Below are 23,837 nucleotides of genomic sequence, written 5' to 3' on the forward strand. Positions count from 1 at the left end.
GCGACTAAGGCTATGAGAGACGCCGTAGTGGAGGACTCCGAAAATTTCGACCACCTGGCATTCTTTAACGTGCACTGACATCGCACAGCACACGGACGCTACTCCGTTTCGTCTCCATCGAAACGCAGCCGCCGAGGTCGCGTTCGAACCCGGGTACCCCGACACAGTACTCGGGCGTCATACCAATGCACCACCCCGGTGGGGCTGGAGAAATTAACTTCTTCTGATCCCGAGGTAGTGACTGCTTTTCGCAACGTATATCCAGGCATAGCAGAGCTAGACCATCATTCATTTTTTTGACACACGTCTTAAGATGCAGTGACGTGATATCGCGAACTTGTCAACAGTCGTGTGAACACGTTCCACTCAAAATTTCTGCACTGTTGTTTCCCTGCGCAGTCTGACAAAATCATCGACCTCTTCATGACGTTCAGCACGGAGCCGCTAGACGCCCGTCTCGAAGCCAATGTGGTGACGGTTTCACAGCTCGTGCCCAGTCTGCGAACCTTCCTTACCGACATTTTCGGGAAAGATACAAGCCAGTGGCGCGTCCTAGTCGCCTCACCCAAATACATCAGTGCCGAAGGCGTCGTGAAGATCGTCGAGGTATAGATTTTCTTTCAAGTTACTACTGGCTGCAATGTGAGCCCGAGCAAACTAACTAGCATCTTTAAATGTCAACAATGAAATAATTAATTTCTTTATAGATATCCTCAACATCATATAATTACGAGCGGAGTTCAGCCAACGGCAGCTCAGAGGCCTCTTTTAACAAGCTGGTTCTTTTATTTTTGATTGTTTATAACGCTAGTAAGAGCCACGTTATTCCAGCTATTCTTTAGTGTGTCCCTCAAATCGGAATATCGAGCGTTGTTTACAGGTTAGTTTTTACACACTCTTCTTAGTAGATCACTAGTTCTTATTTGTCCTCATTAAATGTCTTGTCGATGTCCATGTGTTCTAAGTTCCAGTTTATTCTGAACCATGGGCCGACGGTGAAAAGTTTTACACGAACGAAAACTAGTTTCTTGCTACGGCGACAAGTGCAACCGCAGAGTATTTGACACTTCCGGGATCGAACAGCGTTTTCTTGAGAGAGCAAAGGGTTAGCACAGAACATCACTGTAGTAGGTGATTAGCCCGTTATACTTAGTGACACGGGCGGAGGTATATTATTTTTTATTACTTTTGGGCCGCCTCATCATAGTATATGTATATAGGGGGTGGTATTAGGATGATGGCCAAAGCACTGGGGACGTGTTTCTTGATCTGCCCTGTTTGGTCATCCGATCACTTTCGCTCTGCGCCGGCCCCATACTTTCGTTTTTTAATGCGAAATATTTATTGGCTCTTGTGTCACCTCAAGATTTCTCTTTCTGGATCACAAAATTTTACCTCGTCAGAATTTGACAAAGACTGATGTACAACCTAATTCGGAATGCCCAGTTCAATGGTAACCTCCATACGTACGTTATCCACACCGAAGTTTGGCTCCACTTCGCCCGAATTTGGCCAAAATCGGTGCCTATATAGCATAACTTGAGTATGGTCAACTCAATGTTGACTTCCAAATTCGGTTTCGCCACACCAAAAATGTGGTCCTTGATCCAGAATATTTCACTTTCTCCTAACTTGAAGTTGAAATTTATTTTTTTATAAGAGTTCAGCACTTATTAGGTATGGGGTATTAGTATGGGGGACCTTTTAAAGGAAATTCGGTGGTTGTGGCACAATATATGCAGCACGTTTAGCAATAATTAGTGAATTACTGCCAAAAACACGTAAAACTTAGGTAAATCTGCTAGACTGAAGACAAAGAATGTAAATATCTAAAAAGCACTGAAAAAATACAACAGACTCTTTTACACATTACAGTATGAGCTTCAGAATGTGAATATAATAAAACACGGGGTTTCAGCAGACGCAATAAAATTGTACAGTACAATAATAATAAAATTATTACCACATGGCTATTATACTCAGAATATATGCCAGGAGGGTATTACAAAGAAAACATGGTGCTAAGCATTATTTAGTGCTGAACCAAATTCAACGAGGAAATGATTTTTCAAAAGACGATCAAATGACTGGAATGATGAAGCAGCCTTGACCAATACAAACGGCAACTAAGCCACGATGCTAATCAACAAAACGAAGAACTCATAACGACACTAGACACAGAACTCTCAACGCTTTCGCATTTCTGCCTGCAAGCAGATTTATGTGCACAGGCATATTTTCTTATTCAGCATGGCACTCACAAGTTCACTGAATTCTTGTTGAAACTCAGCAGTCTTTCTGTAAATAAGCAGCACGCGTGCTGAGAGGAGCTATGATGCACCGTCATGGTCATCAGACATACAAAACTATGGGTGACACTTAGACTCCGACTTTAAAGGCATGATGGGATAGCGTAGGCTACCAGCCAATATATAAAGGCCGGCTTTAATCAGACCACCTGAACGTGCCTGTGTGGCCTAGGGGGTAACATGAATGCATGGCTGGCTGATTCTGATGTTATCACCATCCTGTATGAAAGCAGAGGCCCAAGCTGGCAGCTTCTGCCAAATGTTAGGCAACCCTCCGTTCAGTCATCGCGCGACCATGTCAGGTGTTAGTTACTGCCTGCCATTTTATTTTGCGTGAATGGGGCCTTTTACGTTATCACGTACGGTAATATGGTTTGTCTTCATTTCTAATAGGGGAGTGCACATATTTCACATCTGAAGGAATCTCTGGCTGCTTGAGTGTGGCACATATTTTCGCGAATAATTAAAATCGAGCCGCCTGTTCAGGAGCGCAGATTACTGGCCCTGGCCGCTGCCTAGAAGACATGCTGTGTGGTCGCCTCAGCTGTTAAGTGGCCTTAGCTTGGAAACAAACGAGGGTCCATATAGCTTTCGTTGTTGTCGATGTTTTGCCACGCGCGTTCTTTACTAGAGAAACGTCGCGTTGGAGCCGCGGGGTCGGTTTTAGGCAAAATAATTCCCAGGGCTAGTTTCTGCAGGGGCGTCGCATTCGGCTACAAAAAGAAAAGAACACGAAGCGAGGACACTGCATTCAATTGTTCTTTCCTTATGGGCAATCCACCCTGTCAGAAAACGACATGGCCAGAGTTCGAGGCACTGCTTTTATCAGTGATACGGAGGAAATGCTCGTGTCTTCACCTTCGTCGTTTAACTGTGCACGAATTGCGTTATCGTTCGAAAGTATCGAAATCTTTCACCGAGCTACTCATCGCGTTATAATGCCTTATCAGACACAACATGACTACACCTATGGTGTTGGTGGTCTGTTATCAATGGCGAGACCACTGGCGTTCCATATTTATGTACAGATACAACGTGGCAGTATCTGCGCAGTAGGGTTCCGACGAGCGGGAGTTCACCTCGAGCGCATAATAGTGAGACACAGCCATCAGGGCTGCTCTGGTGGGTTGTTCTTCGTCACGGCGTACTATTCCTCGCGGTCGCTGAATCAAACGGACCGGCGACAAACGAAGTAGAATCAAAATGAGGAACGCCCCAACACAATGTTGTGATGGCAAATTCTGTAGTTACCTAGATTGAACTCGTGTCCTCGCCATGAGCATGCTGGCATTTAAAAGCCTGTGACATCCCGCACTTGCCATCTATACGTCAAACGCTCACGGCGTGTGCAGGAAGCCGAACAATCCCACATGTTCAACTACATGGGCTTCCTGGCAGTGATCCGGCTGGCACCCTATCTGCCCGGCACGTCCGACTACCCTATATACCGGCTCCGGTCGCTCTTCTCACACATCGTCATGCACCGAGTGAGGGGAGACGCCGACGACGCGCACACGCTGTGCCTCCGCTCCACCGAGCTCCTCCTGCCCGGATGCTTCGCCAAGGCGGCACTTCGGAAGCTGCGCTTCGAGGGCATAGACCTGACAGCTCGCCAGTGGCTGTCACAGCTTGTGGCAGTCTTCTCGAACAACTTACGTGGGCTGACCTGGATGGACGATCTGTCTGCGCTGTTTGTACGCTACCGGCTCAAGCGGCGGCCCACCGTCCGCCTAACGGGCTTCGACGGCGACCGCGACTGCGTGCCTTCCGCCGCGACCAGACTCTCTCAGAGCGAGCCAGTCAGCTTTTTCCGCGAGGTGGCCTCGCTCCGACAGAAGCTCATGATCGACGCGATCGCCACTGGTGACGCGAAGACGCTGAGGTGCGTGTACCCGCGATTAACAATCGGTATTGCTATTGTTGTGAGACTAGATTTCGTTTTTGACACATTCTTGTCATTTCTCCTAAAGCATGGCTGTGTGAAACGGTTAGGTCGTATGTTAAAATAATTGCTCTTTCGCTACAATGCCGTTGAGCATGTAACTTCTGGACGAAACGCGGTAGGGAGCGAGGTCTATGTGAGCACTCTATTGTCCAAGTCACGCCGGACGAAATAATTATGAAGGACACTTCGGCTCCGCCTTTAAGGGTATATGACAAGGTAGCCTATAGGCTACCACCCGACATATAAAGCCCCGCTTTAATCAAGCCGCATGAACGTGTTTGCGTATGCTTGACCTAGGGGTGACGTGTCTGAAGGATCCTGGTATGCGGATCCTGATATCACCTTCCCATATGAAACGAGAGGACTAGGTTGGCAGCTCCTGCAAAACGTAAAGTCAGGCATCCCTGAGTGTAACCAGTGCGCGGCCATGCCAACTGACAGCTACCACTTGAAATGAAATGTAATCTTTTCTTTGCTGTCAAGTCCAGGTGGGGGGATTGCAGAAAAAAGGCTGTCCTTAGACAGCTTGACGGGTCCACAATCCCTTATTTTGACAGAATGGCTGCATCACATATGCATACATACTCTTCACACACACACACACACACACACACACACACACACACACACACACACACACACACACACACACACACACACACACACACACACACACACACACACACACACACACACACACACACACACACACACACACACACACACACACACACACACACACACACACACACACACACACACACACACACACACACACACACACACACACACATATATATATATATATATATATATATATATATATATATATATATATATACAGATTTAACAATATGCAAATAGAGCATTCATTAGTAAAAATGTAAAGAAAACAACAGTGAAACTCATTGTTACAAATGCAAAAGAAAGCAACAGCACTGCTAGACAATATTACATAGAAACCAAATACATCTGCCGTAGGTCTTTATTGTATGCCGTGAAGAGATCAAAACCGATTGAATTATAATAGTTTAAAAATGTTGGTATAGTGTACTTAAGGCACTGTTTCCCGTAATTTGAAATTGACGGCGGTATTGACCAATTCTCGTAGAGTATTGTAATGCAACTTGGAGTTCTGTCTTGTAATTGGGATAGATTACGTAGATGGTTGATATGGCTGTGGATTTCCTGTTTATTTTATGACCTAAGCGATATGTATAGGGGTTGTAAACTGGAATTACACCAGAGTTTATAAAGAAAGTTGATGTGGAAGCAGTGTAAGACGCATTATGTGTGCGTCGGAGATATTTTTCTGTAACAGGTGGAAGTGTTCTATATTAGTGATGTTGTGTTTCCCCATACTGATAACAGTTCAAGTGTGATTGAAAGAGTGAATGATAAAGCACTCGTTTGATGCGTGTGGGAAGGATATATCTTAAACGACATATACACCAGTTATTTGACTTACTTTGTTTAGAACATGCTTAACATGATTTTCCCAGGGCAGGTTTGCGGAAAAGGTAACACCCAGACATTTCAAATTCTCGACTAAATCAGTCCACTTTGAGTTTATTATAATATCTTGATGCACAGGTATGTGCTTGTTTTTCGGCCTGAATATAATAGCTTTTGTTTTGCTTTCTTTTATCTTCATTGCATTTAGCTGTCGACCATTTCTCTAAGGATTTCATTGCACTGTTACATTGTTCAGCAAGGAGATTGATATCATTGCCGACGAAAAAATACTATTGCCATCTGCATAGATCATAATTTTTGCTTTAGAGTTAATAGTGACGATACCGTTTAGGTATAGATTAAAGAGTAGAGGCCCTAGAATACTTGTCTTCGACACTCCACAATGGAGAGTTTTAGCCTTCGATGTAAAGGTACCTATTTTAACAACTTCAGTTCTATTCGATATGTAGGATTTCATAAAAGGTAGTGCCTGTCTTCGTATGCCATAACTTAATTTTGCCAGCAAAACGTTATAGCAAAATGTTATCGCACCATGCTAGCGCTTTTTCGCTCACATTGATTTGATTCGTTGTGAGGGTTTCTCCTTTCTAGTGGTGGGAACAATAAATGTCCTAACTAAGTCGTGACTGTGGTGGAGTCTGTTCCACTGCGGTATTAATGCAACCATGCTATAGCATAAATATTGATAGCCTTCTCCAACGCCGGCGCAGGATTTTCTGTTGAACAGGGCATTTAATGCTTTCGCGTTAAAAATGCTATAAAGCAAAGCCTCATTCCACGCTGATTGCCAGGCAGAATGAGCATTTATGTCAGGCCACGTTTACTTTACCAAAGTAAACATTTACAGGTTGATTTAGGAGCTGCCTTTTCGAACACCCTGAGAGCAGATGGTTTATAATATTCAAAAATCCCACATTTAGAAGTATGTAAAAAATTAGCTTTCTCTGCTTTGGTTTTTGACTGAAGACGGAATGGTCAGGGCCCACAGGCGAACATTTGTTTGATAGCTATAATAGTTTGCAATATCCGGCTTTTTTACCACCAACAGAATCTGAGCTACGAATCATGGCTGTAATATCTACTTCAATATACAAGTCTATGGCTCATGAGCTCCATGAATCTCTACGTCCCGCTCTCACTTCGAGCTTTTAATTGCTTGGGCCTATTACGACTTAACAGCCATGTCCTGCTCCTGACATCTCTGGGTCCGCGTAAGAGATGTGAGTAGCTGACCGAATCTGATATACCATGCGTGCCAGGCAGCGAAGTGCGCACATATGACTATTTGCTCCAGAATCAAATCCAATATCAGTGAGCGGTGCAGTGCGTTATCAATGCAAAACTAACTTGTTTGCTCTCTCTTGTCATACCTCAGTAGCATTGAAGGAATGAACATGATTCGGCTTCTCCAGAGGAATGCTCGAAGAAGCAGTGGCCCCACTTCCATGTGCGTGTAAATCAGCTTCGACTGCTAAGAATTCACAAACTCGGCATCCTAACGGAATACCCCAACCGCAGTCAGGGCATGTTGTTACTCTGCGTTGGATGTCTGAGTACCAGAGGCGTTGATATAAGCCAATTCACTAGCTGGTAATGTGCGAGATTTCTCGATAACCTGGCGAATCGGACACAAGTGGCAGACGCGCTGTGGAAAGATAATGGCTAAGCACCACGCGAATGTCGGCAAAGTCCACCATCTAACCAATCACGCTGCTGTCAGCTCCAGGACGCGGTTTCAATCACTGTCACGGCTGCGCGGATGTCTGTATTTAGGTAAAGTGCAAGACAGTCGTGTCTTGTGCGATATCGTGCTCACAAGAACCATAAAAGATCAAAATTAGTTTCATCTATTTACCAATGTGTCTCCGCACCACGCTAGGTAAAGAATTTGATACATGCTTAAGCCTGCCACGTTCTTCATACATATGAAGTCCTCTCAGAGTGCATGGCATCACTATAACTGGGCGACCCACTGGTGGACTCTAGCGTATCAGTGATTTTACGATGCTTCCTTGACATCTAATAAATTTTTTTGTTTTGCCTCCTCGTAGCACTTGCTTGCAGCGAACTCCCGTGAAAAGCACTCAGTGTATGGGGCTCCACCAATGCCTCACCTTGTGAAAGGGAGGCAGCAGTGAGTGACCGTTCCTAGACTTTCGCGACTGGGAACGCGCGTAGCCTCCGTCCATTGTGACGGAGGCTACTTGCCAGCTATTATATCTGTTGTGCATGCCGTCTAGCGCTCACCGCCGCTTCGGTGGCTCTATCAATACTAAACCTAGCGAAGGGGATAGGAACGGCGGTTCCTAGCCCCCCGGGGGCTGAGATAGATGCCTTCATCCCTTGGGATGGAGGCTACTTGGCCGCGAGGTATCTTTTGCCCATGCCGTCTCGCACTCACCGCCGATTCGGTGGCTCCATCAATGCCACACATTGCGAGGGGGAAGGACTAGTGAGTGGCTGTTGCTAGCCTCCCGTAATTGAGAACCTAGAGGCCTTAATCCGTTGGGACGGAGGTTACTTGCCAGCGAGATATCCTTTGTGCATCCCGTCTCCCACCCACCGCCGCATGGGTGGCTCCATCAATACCACACCTAGCGAGGGATAAGAGGTAGTGAGTGGCTGTTCCTATCTTCCCGAAACTGAGGACCTAGAGGCCTTTATTCATTGGGACGGAGGTTACTATACTTACCAGTGAGTTATATGTTGTGCATGCCGTCTAGCGCTCACCGCCGCTTCGGTGGCTCCATCAATGCCACACTTCGCGAGGGAGAAGGACTAGTGAGTGGCTGTTCCTAGCTTCCCGGGATTGAGAACCTAGAGCCCTTCATTCGTTGTGATGGAGGCTACTTGCCAGCGAGCTATATTTTGTGCATGGTGTCTCCCACTCACCGCCGCCTGGGTGGTTCCATCAATACTACACATAGCGAGGGAGAAGAGGTAGTGAGTGGCTGTTTCTGGTCTCTCGGAACTGCGATGGATGCATTCATCCGTTGGGACGGACATTAATCTTTTGCGCATGCTGTCTCTCACTCACCGCCATTAGGTGGTTCCATCAATATCACACCTAGCGAGGCAGAAGAGGTAGTGAGTGGCTGTTGCTAGGTTTTCAGGACTGGTATCCTAGGAGTCTTCGCCTATTGTGACGCTTTGACGCCTACAACCTGTCAGCGAAGTATTATGTGCTCACCGCTTCTCTGGTTGCAGGTGAAAGTTGTTGCGATGCGCTTCTCCTGATTTAATCGTCTCTCGTCTTCTACAACTGTACTCTGTCCGTATTAGGCACCGGTAGTGGCTCAGCAAGAGCATGGCCGTGTATTTGTTCCTTCTGTCGCGATAAGAGTTTGCGAAGCGATGCATCCATTCCACGCTCTTCCTAACGGGCAAGACGCTGACATGTGCATGTTTACAAGTTTACATTCTCAGCTTCGCGCGGCGTCACGTAAACGGCGGATATCCCTTTTTGGAGCCAGGAGAGTGTCATGTTAGCGTTGAAGGCTCTGTCCCCATGAAAATCCGGCATCGCCAGCAAAAAACGGGCACAGCTCTGGCAGCTGAGAGGAACGCGTTCATGGATTAGCCATGACCTTATCCGACATCATGCGACTACGTGACATGCCTGATCTGGAAGTAACTGCTTACTCTAGCGTGTTATTCATATGAAAGGGTTAGGGTAGTCGAGCCTTTCAGGACCTTTGAATTTCGATTCAATCATGTCAGTCCTATAGGCCATGCAGGCACTGTCGCACGGCTTGGCTAAACGAAGCTTTACATATATATCGGGTAGTCTCTCACATAATTTTGTAGTTTGCATTGTATGTTGCGGAGATATGTGAAATAACAGAGGTGCGAATTAACGGGCTGGTGACTAAGAGCGGAGCAGAGTAAATGTACGCGAACGGGGATCCGCATGCGAAACCGCGGACGAGAGCTATTAATGCTGACGCCTCATTCCTCTTAAAGGCCGAGCTTAAGTGTGTCCCTCTCCAATGTTTTCGCGTTACAAGGGCGCTTAGACCATGTTGCTGCAGCGGCTTACCTGCTGGCTAGTGTAGGGCTGTATAGTACATGATAGTGGCTTCATCTACCTGCGTCGACTGCAAATCAATAAAGGCGAATTGCACCATCGTGTACTATACGCTGCCAAACGATATTAAATAACACGGACCTTTCACTAAGACTCCTCTTTTCTGTCTGCTTGTTTTCACTACATCCCCATCAGTTGACTCGTAGTACGGCTCACGAATTCATCGAGCGTGCACAGTTGTTTAGAGCGAGCTCTATACTCTTCGCACTACAACCTACAACTCCCGAGATCACGTGGCACCGGAAATGTGACCTTGAGTCGAGAGTCATCATAGTGGGGAGCCCCGAAAATTTGCGCCTCTTCGCACTGTAGCTCTGAAGGTCACTCATTTGTCCGTTTGATCTCGAGCCAAGAGATGCCGTCGTGAAGGCCCCCGGGAATATCGAACACATAGGGTTCTTCATTCACCATGTGTATAGATGGGGTTCAACTGCTCCGCCGGCGCCTCGTTGCTGCGTCTCGCCATGGATGAGGTGCGTATCGAGTCGCGTGTGTGAACGGTTCGGCGCAGGCTGATGCGTAGACATGCTTTACATTTCCTGCGCTAGGATAGCTATACATAACTGAAATAGAAACCTCAGCAATTGTCTCCTCTGACAAAACATTCACGTTCTTTTCTCTGCCGCAGGTACTCCGAAACATCAGAGCTGCAGCCGCACGCGATGTTCGATGCGTCGCACCGCGTGGTTGTCGTACCTTCGGCGCTATTCAACCAGTCGGTGCCCATGAACAGCTCAGCTTTCGCCCTCCACCTGTCGCGGCTCGGTGTACGCTTCTACCGGGCGCTGGTACGCGTGCTCTTCGATGACCCTTACGAGCTCGAGGCGCCCCTTCGCGATTACGGGGCGCGCGCAGTCATGAGCAAGGTCGTCGAGCAGCTCCAAGGATGCCTGCTGACAGACGCGCGGGATGCCTACTCCGAAGACAGGCCTCTTTTCGACGGCAATGACGTCAAGAAGGACCTGCTGGATCGTGCTACGGCCCTGGCGTTCGCTTACAGGTATTAGTTAAGCTCAATAAGCAGTATAAACTAAAGATTCTACAGGCCTGCGCACCTACATGTAGTCATGATGACAATACATTTGAAAGCTTCTACGAAGATGCAGGACCTCTCGGCAGAATATAGATATTCAGCTCTAAGCGAGGATGACGACACCTAGAAGCAATTTGAACCATAATTTCAGAGATATCACTGCGCTGTAGAATTAGGCGGTAGGACAATTAGAGGGGATACCGGTAAGCTGTCTAAGACGATAGATTTGATTAAAAAAACGCCAAAGTATGAAAGCTGATATAACCATGGCTTCAGAAAAGCTTCAGAAACTATGAAAAGGAGAAAAACAGTAGGGAAGGATTAGGTAACTACTCATTTGTTGAAGGACGGAGGGTATCGTGCTAGGAACACTGGCCACCCTGCTTACGCAATGCCTCGTGCAATCGACGGTACCGGAATCATGAAAGAACGCTAACATTACCTTAATTCACAAGAACGGGGACGCTATAGGACTTAACAAAAACAGACTAATCTGGTACTATTTGTTACATATAAGGCGTTTACTAAGGTAATCGCTAACAGAATCAGGACAACCTTAGACTTCAATCAAGCAAAAGATCAAGTAGGTTTTCAGAAAGAGCATTCTACTATCAATAATATTCATACCATCGACCAGGTGATAGAAAAATCGTCGGAATATAACCAACCCGTATACATAGCATTTCTTGATTACGAAAACGAATTTGACTCAGTAGAAACATCAGCAGCCATGTAGGCACTGTGAAATCAGGATGTGGATGAGCCGTATGTGAAAGTATACCGGAAGATATCTATAGTGGCTGCGCAGTAACCATAGTTCTTCAGAAAGAAACAAAATTTCTATAAAGAAAGGTGTTAGGCAAGGAGACACGATCTCCCCAGTACTATTCACAGCTTGATTTGAAGAAGTATTCATATACTTTGAATGGAAGCAGGTAGCGATAAGGGTTGATGGAGAACACCTCAGTAATCTGCGATTCGCTGATATTGCCTTGCTAAGTAACTAGGTCAATGAACTTAAATAATGATTGATGACCTAGACAGGAATAGCAGAAAGGTAGGCTTAAAATCAATGTGCAGAAGACTAAGGTAATGTTCAACAGCCTCGAGAAGGAACAGCAGTTCTCAATAGGTAGCGAAACCCTGGAAGTTGGTTGGTTGGTTGGTTGGTTTGTGGGGTTTAACGTCCCAAAGCAACTCAGGCTATGAGAGACGCCGTAGTGGAGGACTCCGGTAATTTCGACCACCTGGGGTTCTTTAACGTGCACTGACATCGCACAGCACACGGGCGCCTTGCTTTCCGCCTCCACCGAAAAGCTGCCGCCGAGGCCGGGATTCGATCCCGCGTCCTTGGGAACAGTGGAAGTGGTAAGCGAATATGTCTGCTGAGGACAGGTAGTAACTGCATATTCGGACCATGAAAAGAAAATAATTAGGAGAATAAGATTGGGATAGAGCACATTTGGCAAGCACTCGCAGATTGACTAGCAGCCTACCGGTATCGCTTAAGAGGAAACTGTACAACAGTTATATCTTACCTGTACTCAATTATGGGGCTAAACGTGGAGGCCGGACACTTGACAAGAATTTCAGGTGGGCGGACGTACTCTTACAACATGGTTGTTTTTGTGCTGGCGCATTAAATATTCGCGGGCTGAGGGTCTCGATGCTTGCTGAACAAACTGTAAGGAGAGGTAGCAGACTGCTACTGACCCGCTACCGAGTTTCGGTAGTTTTGAGGCTCAGCTGCTGAACCAAAATACCTGGTTTCGAACCCGACCTCAGCGGCTGTGTTTCGATGAAGGAGAAACTCAAATTTGTCAGTGGGGTGGCAGCGAAAACACTGCCAGATATGTAGAGGGGGTAATACTCCCCCCCCCCCCCCCCCTCCCCCGCTTACAGCACTTAGGAGGCAGTCTACATAAAAACGACAACCCTTCGAGGGCTTCCGCTTCAGGGCGTCGGTGATAATTCGGCACTGGTCTGTAGCAGTGGAGCTCGCCAGAAGTCTCCCAGTATGATTTCGCCGCAGTTGGGAATGGAGGGTGTGGAAGGTAAGGCATGTAAGGAACTGATCGGGGTAGCGGGAACGAAGGAGAATAGGGCAGGGAACAGTGGTGGTGGTGAAAACATTTATTGTTATATTTACAGAGAGGTATAGTCACCGGGATGCCTAGACAGGCACTCCATTGGCGTTTGCCGCAGCCCAGGCGCGCTGCGTTAAGACCTTTTGGGCCTCTAGGGTGCAGCAGCCGGACAGGGTCGCCTCCCAGTTCTCTCGGGTGGGGTTGGGGTTAGGGGGCAAAGATGGGTTTTTCTGGCAGGCCCACACCATGTGGTAGGTGTCAGACACCTCCCCACAGTGAGATCACAGCCCCGTCAAATTGTGGATCAAAATGTTTCAGAGTATCCGGGCACAACAGTGTATTGATGAGCAGGAGCATCCGCTCGATGGTTAGCTTTCCCCAGCCCTTTGCACGGGGCGGGAAGAATTTGGTGCGTGCATATGTAATATTCATATATTACAGATCCACGCACCAAACTCCGGTAGGCGTCTAGAGTCAACGCCAGTGGTTAAGTTAAAGGAGAAGGAGCCGGCGATGTGCTGTACGTTGTCAGTGCACGTTAAAGAACCCCAGGCGGTCGAAATTGTTCCGCAGCCCTCCATTACGGTGCCCCTTTCTCTCTTTTTTCACTTGCACTTCTCTCTTTCGCTTACGGCATGGGCATGGTGTTCGGCGCAATGTGTAACATTTACAGCGCCTTTACTTGTCTATAAACAAATTTACATTTCTACTTGCGCTACGACGACGCTTATAGCTTATGTACAGCTTTAGGACGATCAATGTTGCGTACATCAATTAGACGTTGCAGTCGTTGGTTCCGAGACCTATGGCACAGCTGTAACGTTAAGTGGGCACTACAATAAGCGGCACATAATGTAGAGGAAAACACGGTGTTGATCTTTTTCCTCTAGACCAGCATAAGTCTGTAACGTAAGCAAATGAAAGCATGTGCACACAAATTTTCCAAGTAACTATCTGATTTCACGGTGGACCTGTATGGTTGTCTTGTTAACGAAAGCTGAATATGACCCAAAAACATCCGCGGCGGCCGCTTTTCGATGGAGGCCAAAAGCCAGGTGCCCGTGTGCTGTGCGATGTCACTGCACCTTCAAGAACCCCATGTGGTCAAAATTACCGGAGCTCTCCATTACGGCGTCTATAATAACCTCAGACACTTTGAGACGTTAAACCCCATAACCAAACTAAACCAAACCAATACGAAAATACTAAATTACGCGACGCCAAGGCGACGAAGAAAATCGAGCGTTAGCTCATTGAAAACTATCTGTTGATGGCAGTTATGCCTGCTTATCGCGATGTCATAACACCTCCACGATGGCTCTGAGTAAGACGCCTGGCTACCGATCAGAGTTCCCGAGTTGAAACCCCGACCGCCAGCTGCTATGTTTCGATGAAGGCGATACAAAGAGGCGCCTTCGTGCTGTGCGATGTCAGTGCGCATTAAAGATCCGGCAGAAACCATAGTCAGCTAATCAAAACTAGCGATAGGTAATTATACATTGGGAACATTCTCCCCGTAAGCATGCGCATATTCTGGAAAATTCTCAGCCACCAAGGCACATTCGCCTTATCTGGACGTCTGCTCATGCCTCACTTGAAAGAGGCTGATAACTAGAATTGTCCCGCCGAGCTGGGCCGTGCAGCCCACCAGCTATACACTCCGACAGGGACAGGTTGTCTTTTCATAGAGAAATAATTAATGCAGCACTATAGGCTTGCCAGACTCAGATTCTCCATACAGACAAAGTGCTATCCGAACGCCAGGCCAGAGCATGGGCTAAATTGAAGCTAACATCTATCCAAATCTCGAATTATGTATCTTATATTTGGAAGCACTCTATTCAGACAAATGCAAAAATTGAGATACCGAAGTCTATCTAAAACATGATGAAACTGCCCACGGTCCCTGCCCGCGAGACACTTCATGCGCGACTGTATCACTGGGAGGCACTAATGCTCAGCCCCGACCCACCGACTCAGATCAAGCTCTTCCAGCTAGCTGACAGCGTTGCCGCAGATCAAGCTCCACCAGCTGGCTGACAACGCTGTCGCTACACAGAGACAGCTACCGTCGTTTAACCAGCGGGGCGGCCATTAGGGTAACTTCTCTGTTTTTGGCTGGTTATAAAGTTTCCCCACCACCACCCTCCGAGGTGGTGTGGCCGAAATTACTCCGCAGCGCTTCACTACGACATCTCTTCCTATCTTTCCACTTTCACTCCTTTCTTCCTACCTTCCTTTATGACGTGGGTCAGTTGTCCATTGGGATGTGTCACAGATACAGCGCCAATGTGCAGGCCAACATAACTCGCGACCATGTAACCCTCTTCCCCGTAGAATATCCCCAACTACCACCACCCCGCCACTACCTGCTGCTAAAACCACTGCGCTGGCTAATCAGAGTGATGCATCCCAGTTTAAGCTATATCTGATTAAGCCATTTTCTTGAGTTTCTTCTAATTTGAGCTCGCTCAAGGATTTTCGTTTATACTGACCGTTTATTTCATTATCCATTTTTATTTGCCCCTCTCTTATGTAGAACCCCGAAGGAGCACCTAGATTAATAAATGATGATGATGAAACACACAGAAATAATTTAGAAATTACCCCATTTAGCAGTGTATAAGCTATGAGGCACGCGTTTGTCAACTGCTGGCGAATACATTGAGAAAAAGTTAGAGGGTCTCTTCGATATCTCTTAAGAGGAGAATGGCGGAAGCTATATCCTTCATCTCCTAACATTTGCCTCTTATCGTTTGCCTCTTTCTCTTTGCCTCTTTTATCGTTTGCCTCTTTCTATTTGCCTCTTATCGTTTGCCTCATCTTCTGCCTCTTTCTGTTTGTCTCTTCCGAAATCATAATGGTCGTTTCGTAGTCTTGGTGAGTCATGGTTAGTCACTGTAATCATTATCACTCATCGCTAAAAATTTTTTCTCGTTTCCTGTCAGCTGTGGTAATTTAATGTCGTCGTTTGACGTATTGGTCGTTTCGTACTCGTAATGTCATGTCTGGTCATTGAAGTCAACACTTATAAGTATTTTTACTCATTTCCAATCAGTTGCGGTCATTACAATTCGTCGTTTCACATAGGGGTCGTTTCGTAGTCATTAGCAGTCATGATGAGTTCTGCCTAGTCATTTTATTCATTTCCACTCAGTTGTGGTCATTACATGTCGTTGTTTGAAATATTGGTCATTTCGTAGTGGTTAGCAGTCATGAGTAATGCCGACTCATCGTAGCCGTTATAGCACGCACCGCCAAGCATTTTTACTAATTTTCAATCAGTTGCGGTCATTACAAGTCATTATTCGTGATTAATAATTATCATTATTAGTCATTAGCATTAGCCCTTAACTCTGTCGATGTCTATAACTCTTATTCATTACCTTTTACCGTCAATCGTTTCCATTCTTAATATTCTACCTGACACATCCGCTATTTGAAGACTAATATATCAGCTCACAGATGCGACGCACAGGTCACACGCACAACTCCCGCGCACAGATTTTCGCTCCATGAGCACGGAAAGGTTTACAACGTTAAACTACTTTACCATCACTTTGAAGCTATTACCTTTCTAAAGCATCACAATAAATGTGTATTGTGACGCCAGACACGCTTCTCACATCTTCTAGGCGTTTTTCAGTCAGCTCTTTCTCCAAGACGCCAAACATCTTGAGTAGTCCGACATATGTTCGATTGAACCATCCCACATGTAGCTGGGTATGCAGACGATGCGTTTGCTCGCAAATACAGTTGTGCGAACAATAGAGTCCGGAGAGAGGATAAAGGTCAGTCGTAGGCACCTCTCCCTCACTACTGGTGTATCACGGGAAGACAGCTAGTTAAAATGTAGACGAGTCTGATTACAAATTACTACACGCTTAGACAGAATGTAGATAACAAATTAGACAACCCTACTTGGAAGGCTGCTCTCAAACGGCTTGATAAGTGAACTGCGCACCGTTGAAGACGACGGCGCAGACACCCACAGCCGAGAGTGTCTTACTGTTTGCAAACGCCGTGCTGGTCTATAACGGATAATATAGGGTCTAATATATATATGGTCTGATATAGGTGGTCTATATAGGGACTTACACCAAAACTCCGGTTATTTCGTGTTGCGTGTACTGTTAAGCGGTTTTGACCCACGCCATGGCGCCTTATTTAGTATGCATGCATGATGTCTCTTTGCTCTGTCCTTGTTTTATTCGCGCAGTTTCGGAGATGAATTGATCTTGTGAGTGCGAGATTGCATGCGGTTTCCGCAGACAGTGAAGCATTCTTCGGTCAATTGACACTGAATACCCGTTAGTGTGAGCCGGCAATTGACAAAACACGTCCTGTAATCATAAAGCTTTTAGACATAAAACTGCGATACTCAAGAACGGAAAGAAACTAAAGGGAAAAGATTATTCAATTGGCGAAGACTTTTCAAAGAAAGTTCCTGAACTAAGAAAGAAACTATGGGAAAGCGCGAAGCTGAATCGAGATAAAAAAGAACGGGTTTCCTTGGTTTTTGATAAGTTATATATCAATAATATCCCTTACGTATGGGACTGCGAAAAAAATGATAAAGTGAGGGTTCAAAAAAAAACGACGAGGTCACCGCAAATCGGCCCGTGACGCGAAGTTGCTCGCAGCTGCGAAACCGCTCACCGAAAAAGTGAGCAGTTCATTTAACTCAGCTTCTTTCTTCACTAACACAGATAGCTTGTTTTGCCATAGTAACACGGGCCAATTTAGTACAAAATGCTTGAGAATAGTTAACATTAACGCACGCAGCGTTGCAAACAAGAAAGACTCGCTTGAAATTAAACTGCTGCAGTTCAACCCACACATATCAGTCCTGACGGAAACTTGGTTACGTGACGACTTAGCAGATGACCTGGTATTTCCTCCTCATTATAAAGTCGTTCGCAAGGATAGGACCTCAAGGGGTGGCGGCGTAGCCGTTCTCTTGAAAGACTCTGTAGAATGCGACCTCGTATATGACGTTCCTGACCTTGAATGCCTTTGCATGAAAATTTCTTGCTGGGGTAATTCTTTTATCCTGTACGCTTGCTACAGGCCACCAGATGCCACACCCGACTATCTTATTAAGCTACAGCATCACCTGTCTTATTTCCGAAATAGGAAAATACTATTAATAGGTGACTTCAATCTGCCAGATGTGTGCTGGAACCGTTTCCAGGGCGGTACTAAATCTGGGAGCAGTGCAGACGTTATGTTTGATATCATGCTTACTCATGATTTAGCTCAAATTGTAAATCAACCTACTCGTGTACAAGGTACATCTTCCTCTATACTAGACCTAGTTTTTGCTAGCCGTCAATATTCTATGCATACTGTGTGTCACCCGTTAATAATTATGGGGGTATTATTAACGATGCGCCCTTAACGGTGCGCACACTCCCAGACACCCTTTGAGTGAGTGGGGGTAGCTGTTCCGGTCGCAAAGGAGATGCCCTCGACCCGCGTGGCAAGCTCAGCCGGAATTCAACTACCTTGTGGTGACAGAAGGGGGTGGTCGTTTGGTGCCCAGCGGTCGCCGGTTCAAACCAGAGAAAGGATCGGAAGGAGTCAGAAGTAACAAACAAAACACAATTTATGCACAGCAAGAGACGATACAAAGGAATACACAAGATCACTTGAAATACATAGACGAGAGGTTCACAGAATACAAACGCTAAGCATGCAATTACACAGGTGTCCAATAACGTAGAGGCTTTACAACAGATGAAACACGAGAGAGTACATAAACAAACACCAAATTGTTCACCGGGCACTGTAGCAGTCCGACGCCTCAAGAGTCACGATGTGGCCGCCATACGAGACGAGCGCCGCTCCCTTGAAAGTCCGTGGGCTTGCCAGCAGCGGGTGATTCCCGGGAGTCCAGCCGAAGCACAGGCGAATACGTCGCAAAACACGGACGAACTGACTGACTGACTCATCAAGCGGCGCGGTCTCTTTAAATAGGGCGCGCCGCGTCTGTTTGTTAGCACGCGTCAAAGCTAGCGCGCACACACACTTAGCTTCGCTGGTTATAGCGCTCTCTCTTCCTCCCATCGAGCCGCGCGTCGTCATTGGCTAGGTCCCATAGAAGATTCCGGAATTTTCTGGCGTATTCCAGTCCGATGAACCACCGTCCTCCCCGGGCAATGGGAAAGAGGGTGACGGCAACGCGTACAAAGCTACGCGCTCTCCCGCGCGGGGAAGGGGGCTTTCTCTACATGCTTTCCACGCGACGCCGCGCGGGCCTCGCGCCGTGCCGACTTGATGAAAATGGGCGCCGATTTCGTGACACTGTGTCAGTTGAAACAGGCATTTCAGACCATCACCTGGTAAGCGTGTCGATAGATTTAGTTAAGTTCCCTTCCCTCAACAAAAAAGTCAGTCACGTACGATCTTTCAAGGATTATTCTAGGGCTGATGATGCCGCAGTGATTGAACATATGGAAACTTGTTTATCCAGTTTCGATGAAAATGATGTCTGAAAGCTGTGGGAGCGATTCGTCGAAATGTGTCAATACTTTCTAAATACCTTCTTTCCAAATAAATGCAAAAAAGTTCACAAACGCACACCTTGGATGACGCGGAAGATTATTCAACTGAAGCGAAAACTAAAAAGATCTAAGAAAAAGAACCGCCAGTTAAGTCAGATTGAAACGCTTAAAAATAATCTTGAACGTGCGGTTCGTGAGTCAAAGGACTTGTACTTTAACACAACGTTACCCAATTTTGTTAAAAATGACCCAAGTAAATTTTGGAACTTCCTGAGTGATAGCAAGAAACATATCTCAAAAATAACATCGGAGGGAGATACACTGACTGATCCGATTGACATTGCACGTAATTTTAATGCTTTTTTTTCACAGCGTATTCTCTGAAGCAGGTACACAATGTGTACAAAGAGCGTCATATTTTCCTGTATCGGAGGTGGACTTTGTTAGCCTCTCTGGTGTATTTGCTTTGCTTTTAGAATTGAAGCCTAAAACTTCTTCTGGTCCTGATAATTTACCCAATGTATTTTTGCGACGCTATGCCGAAATAATTGCGAAGTTTCTTTTTGTGTTGTTTAAAAAATCTCTCTTGTCATCAAAACTTCCGGTTGAATGGAAGACTGCTCGAGTTGTTCCGATCTTTAAAAAAGGCGACTGCACATTATTACAAATTTATCGTCCTATTTCTTTAACTTCTGCATGCTGTAAAATGCTCGAACACATTATTGCTAAACATATTAACAAATTTCTTGAAGAACACTCCGTATTAAGCGACTGTCAGCATGGGTTTAGAAAGGGCTATTCTACAATAACACAATTAGTTACAATAGTACATACTTTTGCTAAAACACTGGATATGAATGGTCAAATAGACACCATATTTATGGATTTTAGCAAAGCATTTGATAAAGTTCACCACGGAAAGCTCATTCAAAAACTAAAAAATATTAATCTTCCAGACATTTTAATATCATGGATTGCAGATTACCTCACGAATAGAGTGCAATTTGTTTCAGTCGATGGGTGCAGCTCCAGTTGTCTCCCAGTCACCTCTGGGGTGCCCCAGGGAAGCGTCTTGGGACCTTTGCTTTTTCAGATTTATATAAATGATATTGTCAATGTGGTTACTCCAGGAACGCATATTCGCTTGTTTGCAGATGATTGTGTTGTATTCCGTCAAATTACGTGTACTAACGATCAAAATGAACTTGACCGGTGTCTAGAAATTGTTCTTGACTGGTGCAGTGAGTTTTCCATGGTTCTTAACACTGAAAAAACAGTTTCGATGCAAATAACACATAAAAAGAACCCGATTAACCATGCGTATACCCTTGGATCATCAACACTAAAGCAGGTTAATAGTTACAAATATCTAGGTGTAACAATAACAAGCAATCTTTCCTGGAACTCGCATATAGATAACATATGCTCCTCTGCATTTAAAAAGCTGTTTTCTGAGGCATAAACTAAGAAATTCTCCTTCTCACGTAAAACTGCTAACGTATAACGCTTATATCAGGCCAAAGCTTGAGTATGCTTCGGTTGTATGGGACCCATTTACTAAGCTTAACATAAAGGGTTCAAAGAAAAGCTGTTAGGTTTATCTATTCGAAATTTAGAATCACCGACTCCCCCACTGATATCATGGCGACTAACAATATTGAATCACTTGAAACGCGAAGAGGAAAATATCGCCTTGAGTTTCTTCATTCTTTACTTAACCATAAGTTAGCTTTGGATCCTTCACAGTACATATCCCCTTTATCCACACGGCATACCCGACATCATCACATTCAATCATTGACGCCGTATTTTGCGAAGACTGATTGTTTTAAATATTCATTTTTCCCGCGGACAATATCCGATTGGAACCATGTTATGGCACTGTCATAGTTTCGCAAAATTTGCCTGTTCATTTTTATGCATGTTTCTTTTGATTGTGTTCTGTATCTTCTGAGTTTTGTTACAATATATGCCTGTCCTGCTTGGACCCTGAAAAGGGTCTGCAGTATGTACTAAATAAATAAATAAATAAATAAATAAATAAATAAATAAATAAATAAATAAATAAATAAATAAATAAATAAATAAATAAATAAATAAATAAATAAATAAATAAATAAATAAATAAATAAATAAATAAATAAATAAATAAATAAATAAAAATCAGCGTTTATCGCCAGACAATTACCCGGTGGTTGGTATGGTCACGACGCCAATCGTTCTGTAACCTTCACGTGGCCATGTCCGAATGTGTGGCGTTTCTGGCAATATTTCGCGTAGGGCATTCCAGGAGCTGCTACACGTGCGGCGTATCTGGAACATGGACATCCGCTACAAGGGACTCGAACATCTGTCGGCTGACCACCTATTCTTCGTCTACTTCGCTTTGGACCACTGCGAGACCATGGGTGAGTTGCGCGACAAGACACGGGTACCCGGGCTCACTCCCCGCCACATGGTAAATCTCGCGGTTCGGAGCGTCCCGGCTTTCGGCGATACCTTCAACTGCAGCAAGGATTCCGTGTCCCACCATCACGGCGGGCCCAAGTGCAAGTAAGCGCTCTCATCGTGCGTTCGCATGCATCCGTCAGGGAGGCACTTTTATTCCATTGGCAGTGTCGTCCTCTTTCCGGCTGAAAATCGGTGGTCTGTGTTCTTGCGAAGCCTCTGCCCTCTTCCTCAAAAGCGGATAGGGGCATCTTCCGACTAATCTTCTGAGGCAGGGTGGCTCCTGTGGAACGCCCTAGGTTGGGTGTACTTTCTGGCACTCACCGGTAGAAGTGTCGGTGAACCAAATACAAATTCGCAATAGGAAGGCGATTAATGTAAAACCAAAATGTACGGTCTCTGTCAAATATTTAGAGGCCAGCGCTTTTTCGTGCCACAAAGCGTGGGTCGTAAGTTATTGCTGGTGTTCAAAATTGTCGGTAAAATAATAGGTTTGACCTGCTCTTTCGAATTGGTAGAATATTTAAGGGCACGTTAAAGGAGCCTCCCTTCATTCCTCAAAAGGAAGCCTCCCTGAGCTCTAAATATTTCAGAAAAACTGTACGAGCAATACCGCTAACGAAGGTTTACAGCGCCACATCGAATAATTGCCTGGGATTTATTTGTATCATGCGGTTTTTGCTGGCGCTTTGACAAAGACAATATTATAGACGCCGTCAGCCAAACGAGAGAGTACATCATCGAAAGAAAATAAAAAAAATGTCCCTGAAGCCGGTCTTATACTTATCCTTCATTTCTACCCCTGCCGGTATGCCAGCCTGCAAGTATTATCGCTCTTTCTGTCTGTCACACCGCCTTCGGAACCCGCCACTTCCCATCCCAAATGGACATGGCAGGTTTAGCCGAGATGACGATTAACTAGAGCTTTTGTGCGACACTCTATGAACGTCCTGGAAACTGGCATTGGCTCAAAGTAGCGGTTTTAATCTCTGCATAAATTTCTAATTTTGACACGTTCTGTAGAATTTTTTTTGTGAGCTTCCTGTATTTTGAGTTTTTCTTTTCTGTCGTTGAATTCGCATTGCTTTACCACACTCACGCAGGATTTTCAGTGGTCCTGGAACTCGGAGGCAGCGCAGTGGTTCCGGCGCTACACACCAGCGCAGGAAGGCAGAGCACAAAGGCTTGGCTTCCTTGCTGGAGCCTCAGCTGGTGCTCGGCTAGCATAACAACACGGCACCCCACACATAGATAACGCCGCTATGTATATACCTGTGGACGATATGTGCTACAAGAGGACGCTACGTCACCTGCGCGCACACTAGATGACGCGCTCTTGACGGCAGCGTTCTGTGATATTTATTCTGTGCGGCAAAGTTCATGCAGGAATATAAGTGAGAAAAACTGTAAATGTAATTATATGTGCGCTGTCGTTCCAGTTGCGCATTATGAAGAAAAAATGCGTACATTTACAATGGTTGTATACCACCGCGAGCGCTTTGTACGAACTGAAGTTTTTTTTATTGCTTTTACGTACTTTCTACGCTGCAATGCACACTGGACTCGATAGAAGTTTAATTAAAGTGCGCAAACTGTATCGCTCAATTTCGAGAGTATTCTGTTCAGCAGATGTGCAATATAAGGAGATAGACGAGTTGCCGTTTATTAAACCACTGGCTCTGGTTATCTGCTACATGATTTGTATACTAAGTGCGTGAGCCCGGACGGACGGACGGACGGACGGACGGACGGACGGACGCACGCACGCACGCACGCACGCACGCACGCACGCACGCACGCACGCACGCACGCACGCACGCACGCACGCACGCACGCACACACACACACACACACACACACACACACACACACACACACACACACACACACACACACACACACACACACACACACACACACACACACACACACACACACACACACAC

At 45.7% G+C, this 23,837-nt stretch overlaps 1 protein-coding gene across 1 annotated transcript; it reads left to right on the forward strand.

Moving 5' to 3' along the window:
* Nucleotides 1-404: 404 nt before the first annotated feature.
* On the forward strand, nt 405-23,474 carry LOC146196561 (uncharacterized). The gene is made up of 5 exons (XM_084596375.1): nt 405-606; nt 3,662-4,191; nt 10,446-10,817; nt 21,724-21,996; nt 22,995-23,474. Exons 1-5 carry the CDS (start codon nt 424-426, stop codon nt 23,113-23,115), a joined length of 1,479 nt encoding a protein of 492 aa, XP_084452501.1. The 5' UTR covers nt 405-423; the 3' UTR covers nt 23,116-23,474.
* Nucleotides 23,475-23,837: the final 363 nt, after the last annotated feature.

Source organism: Amblyomma maculatum, chromosome 3, assembly GCF_055883805.1.
Source record: "Amblyomma maculatum isolate TAMU_Amacu chromosome 3, ASM5588380v1, whole genome shotgun sequence".
NCBI lineage: Eukaryota > Metazoa > Arthropoda > Arachnida > Ixodida > Ixodidae > Amblyomma > Amblyomma maculatum.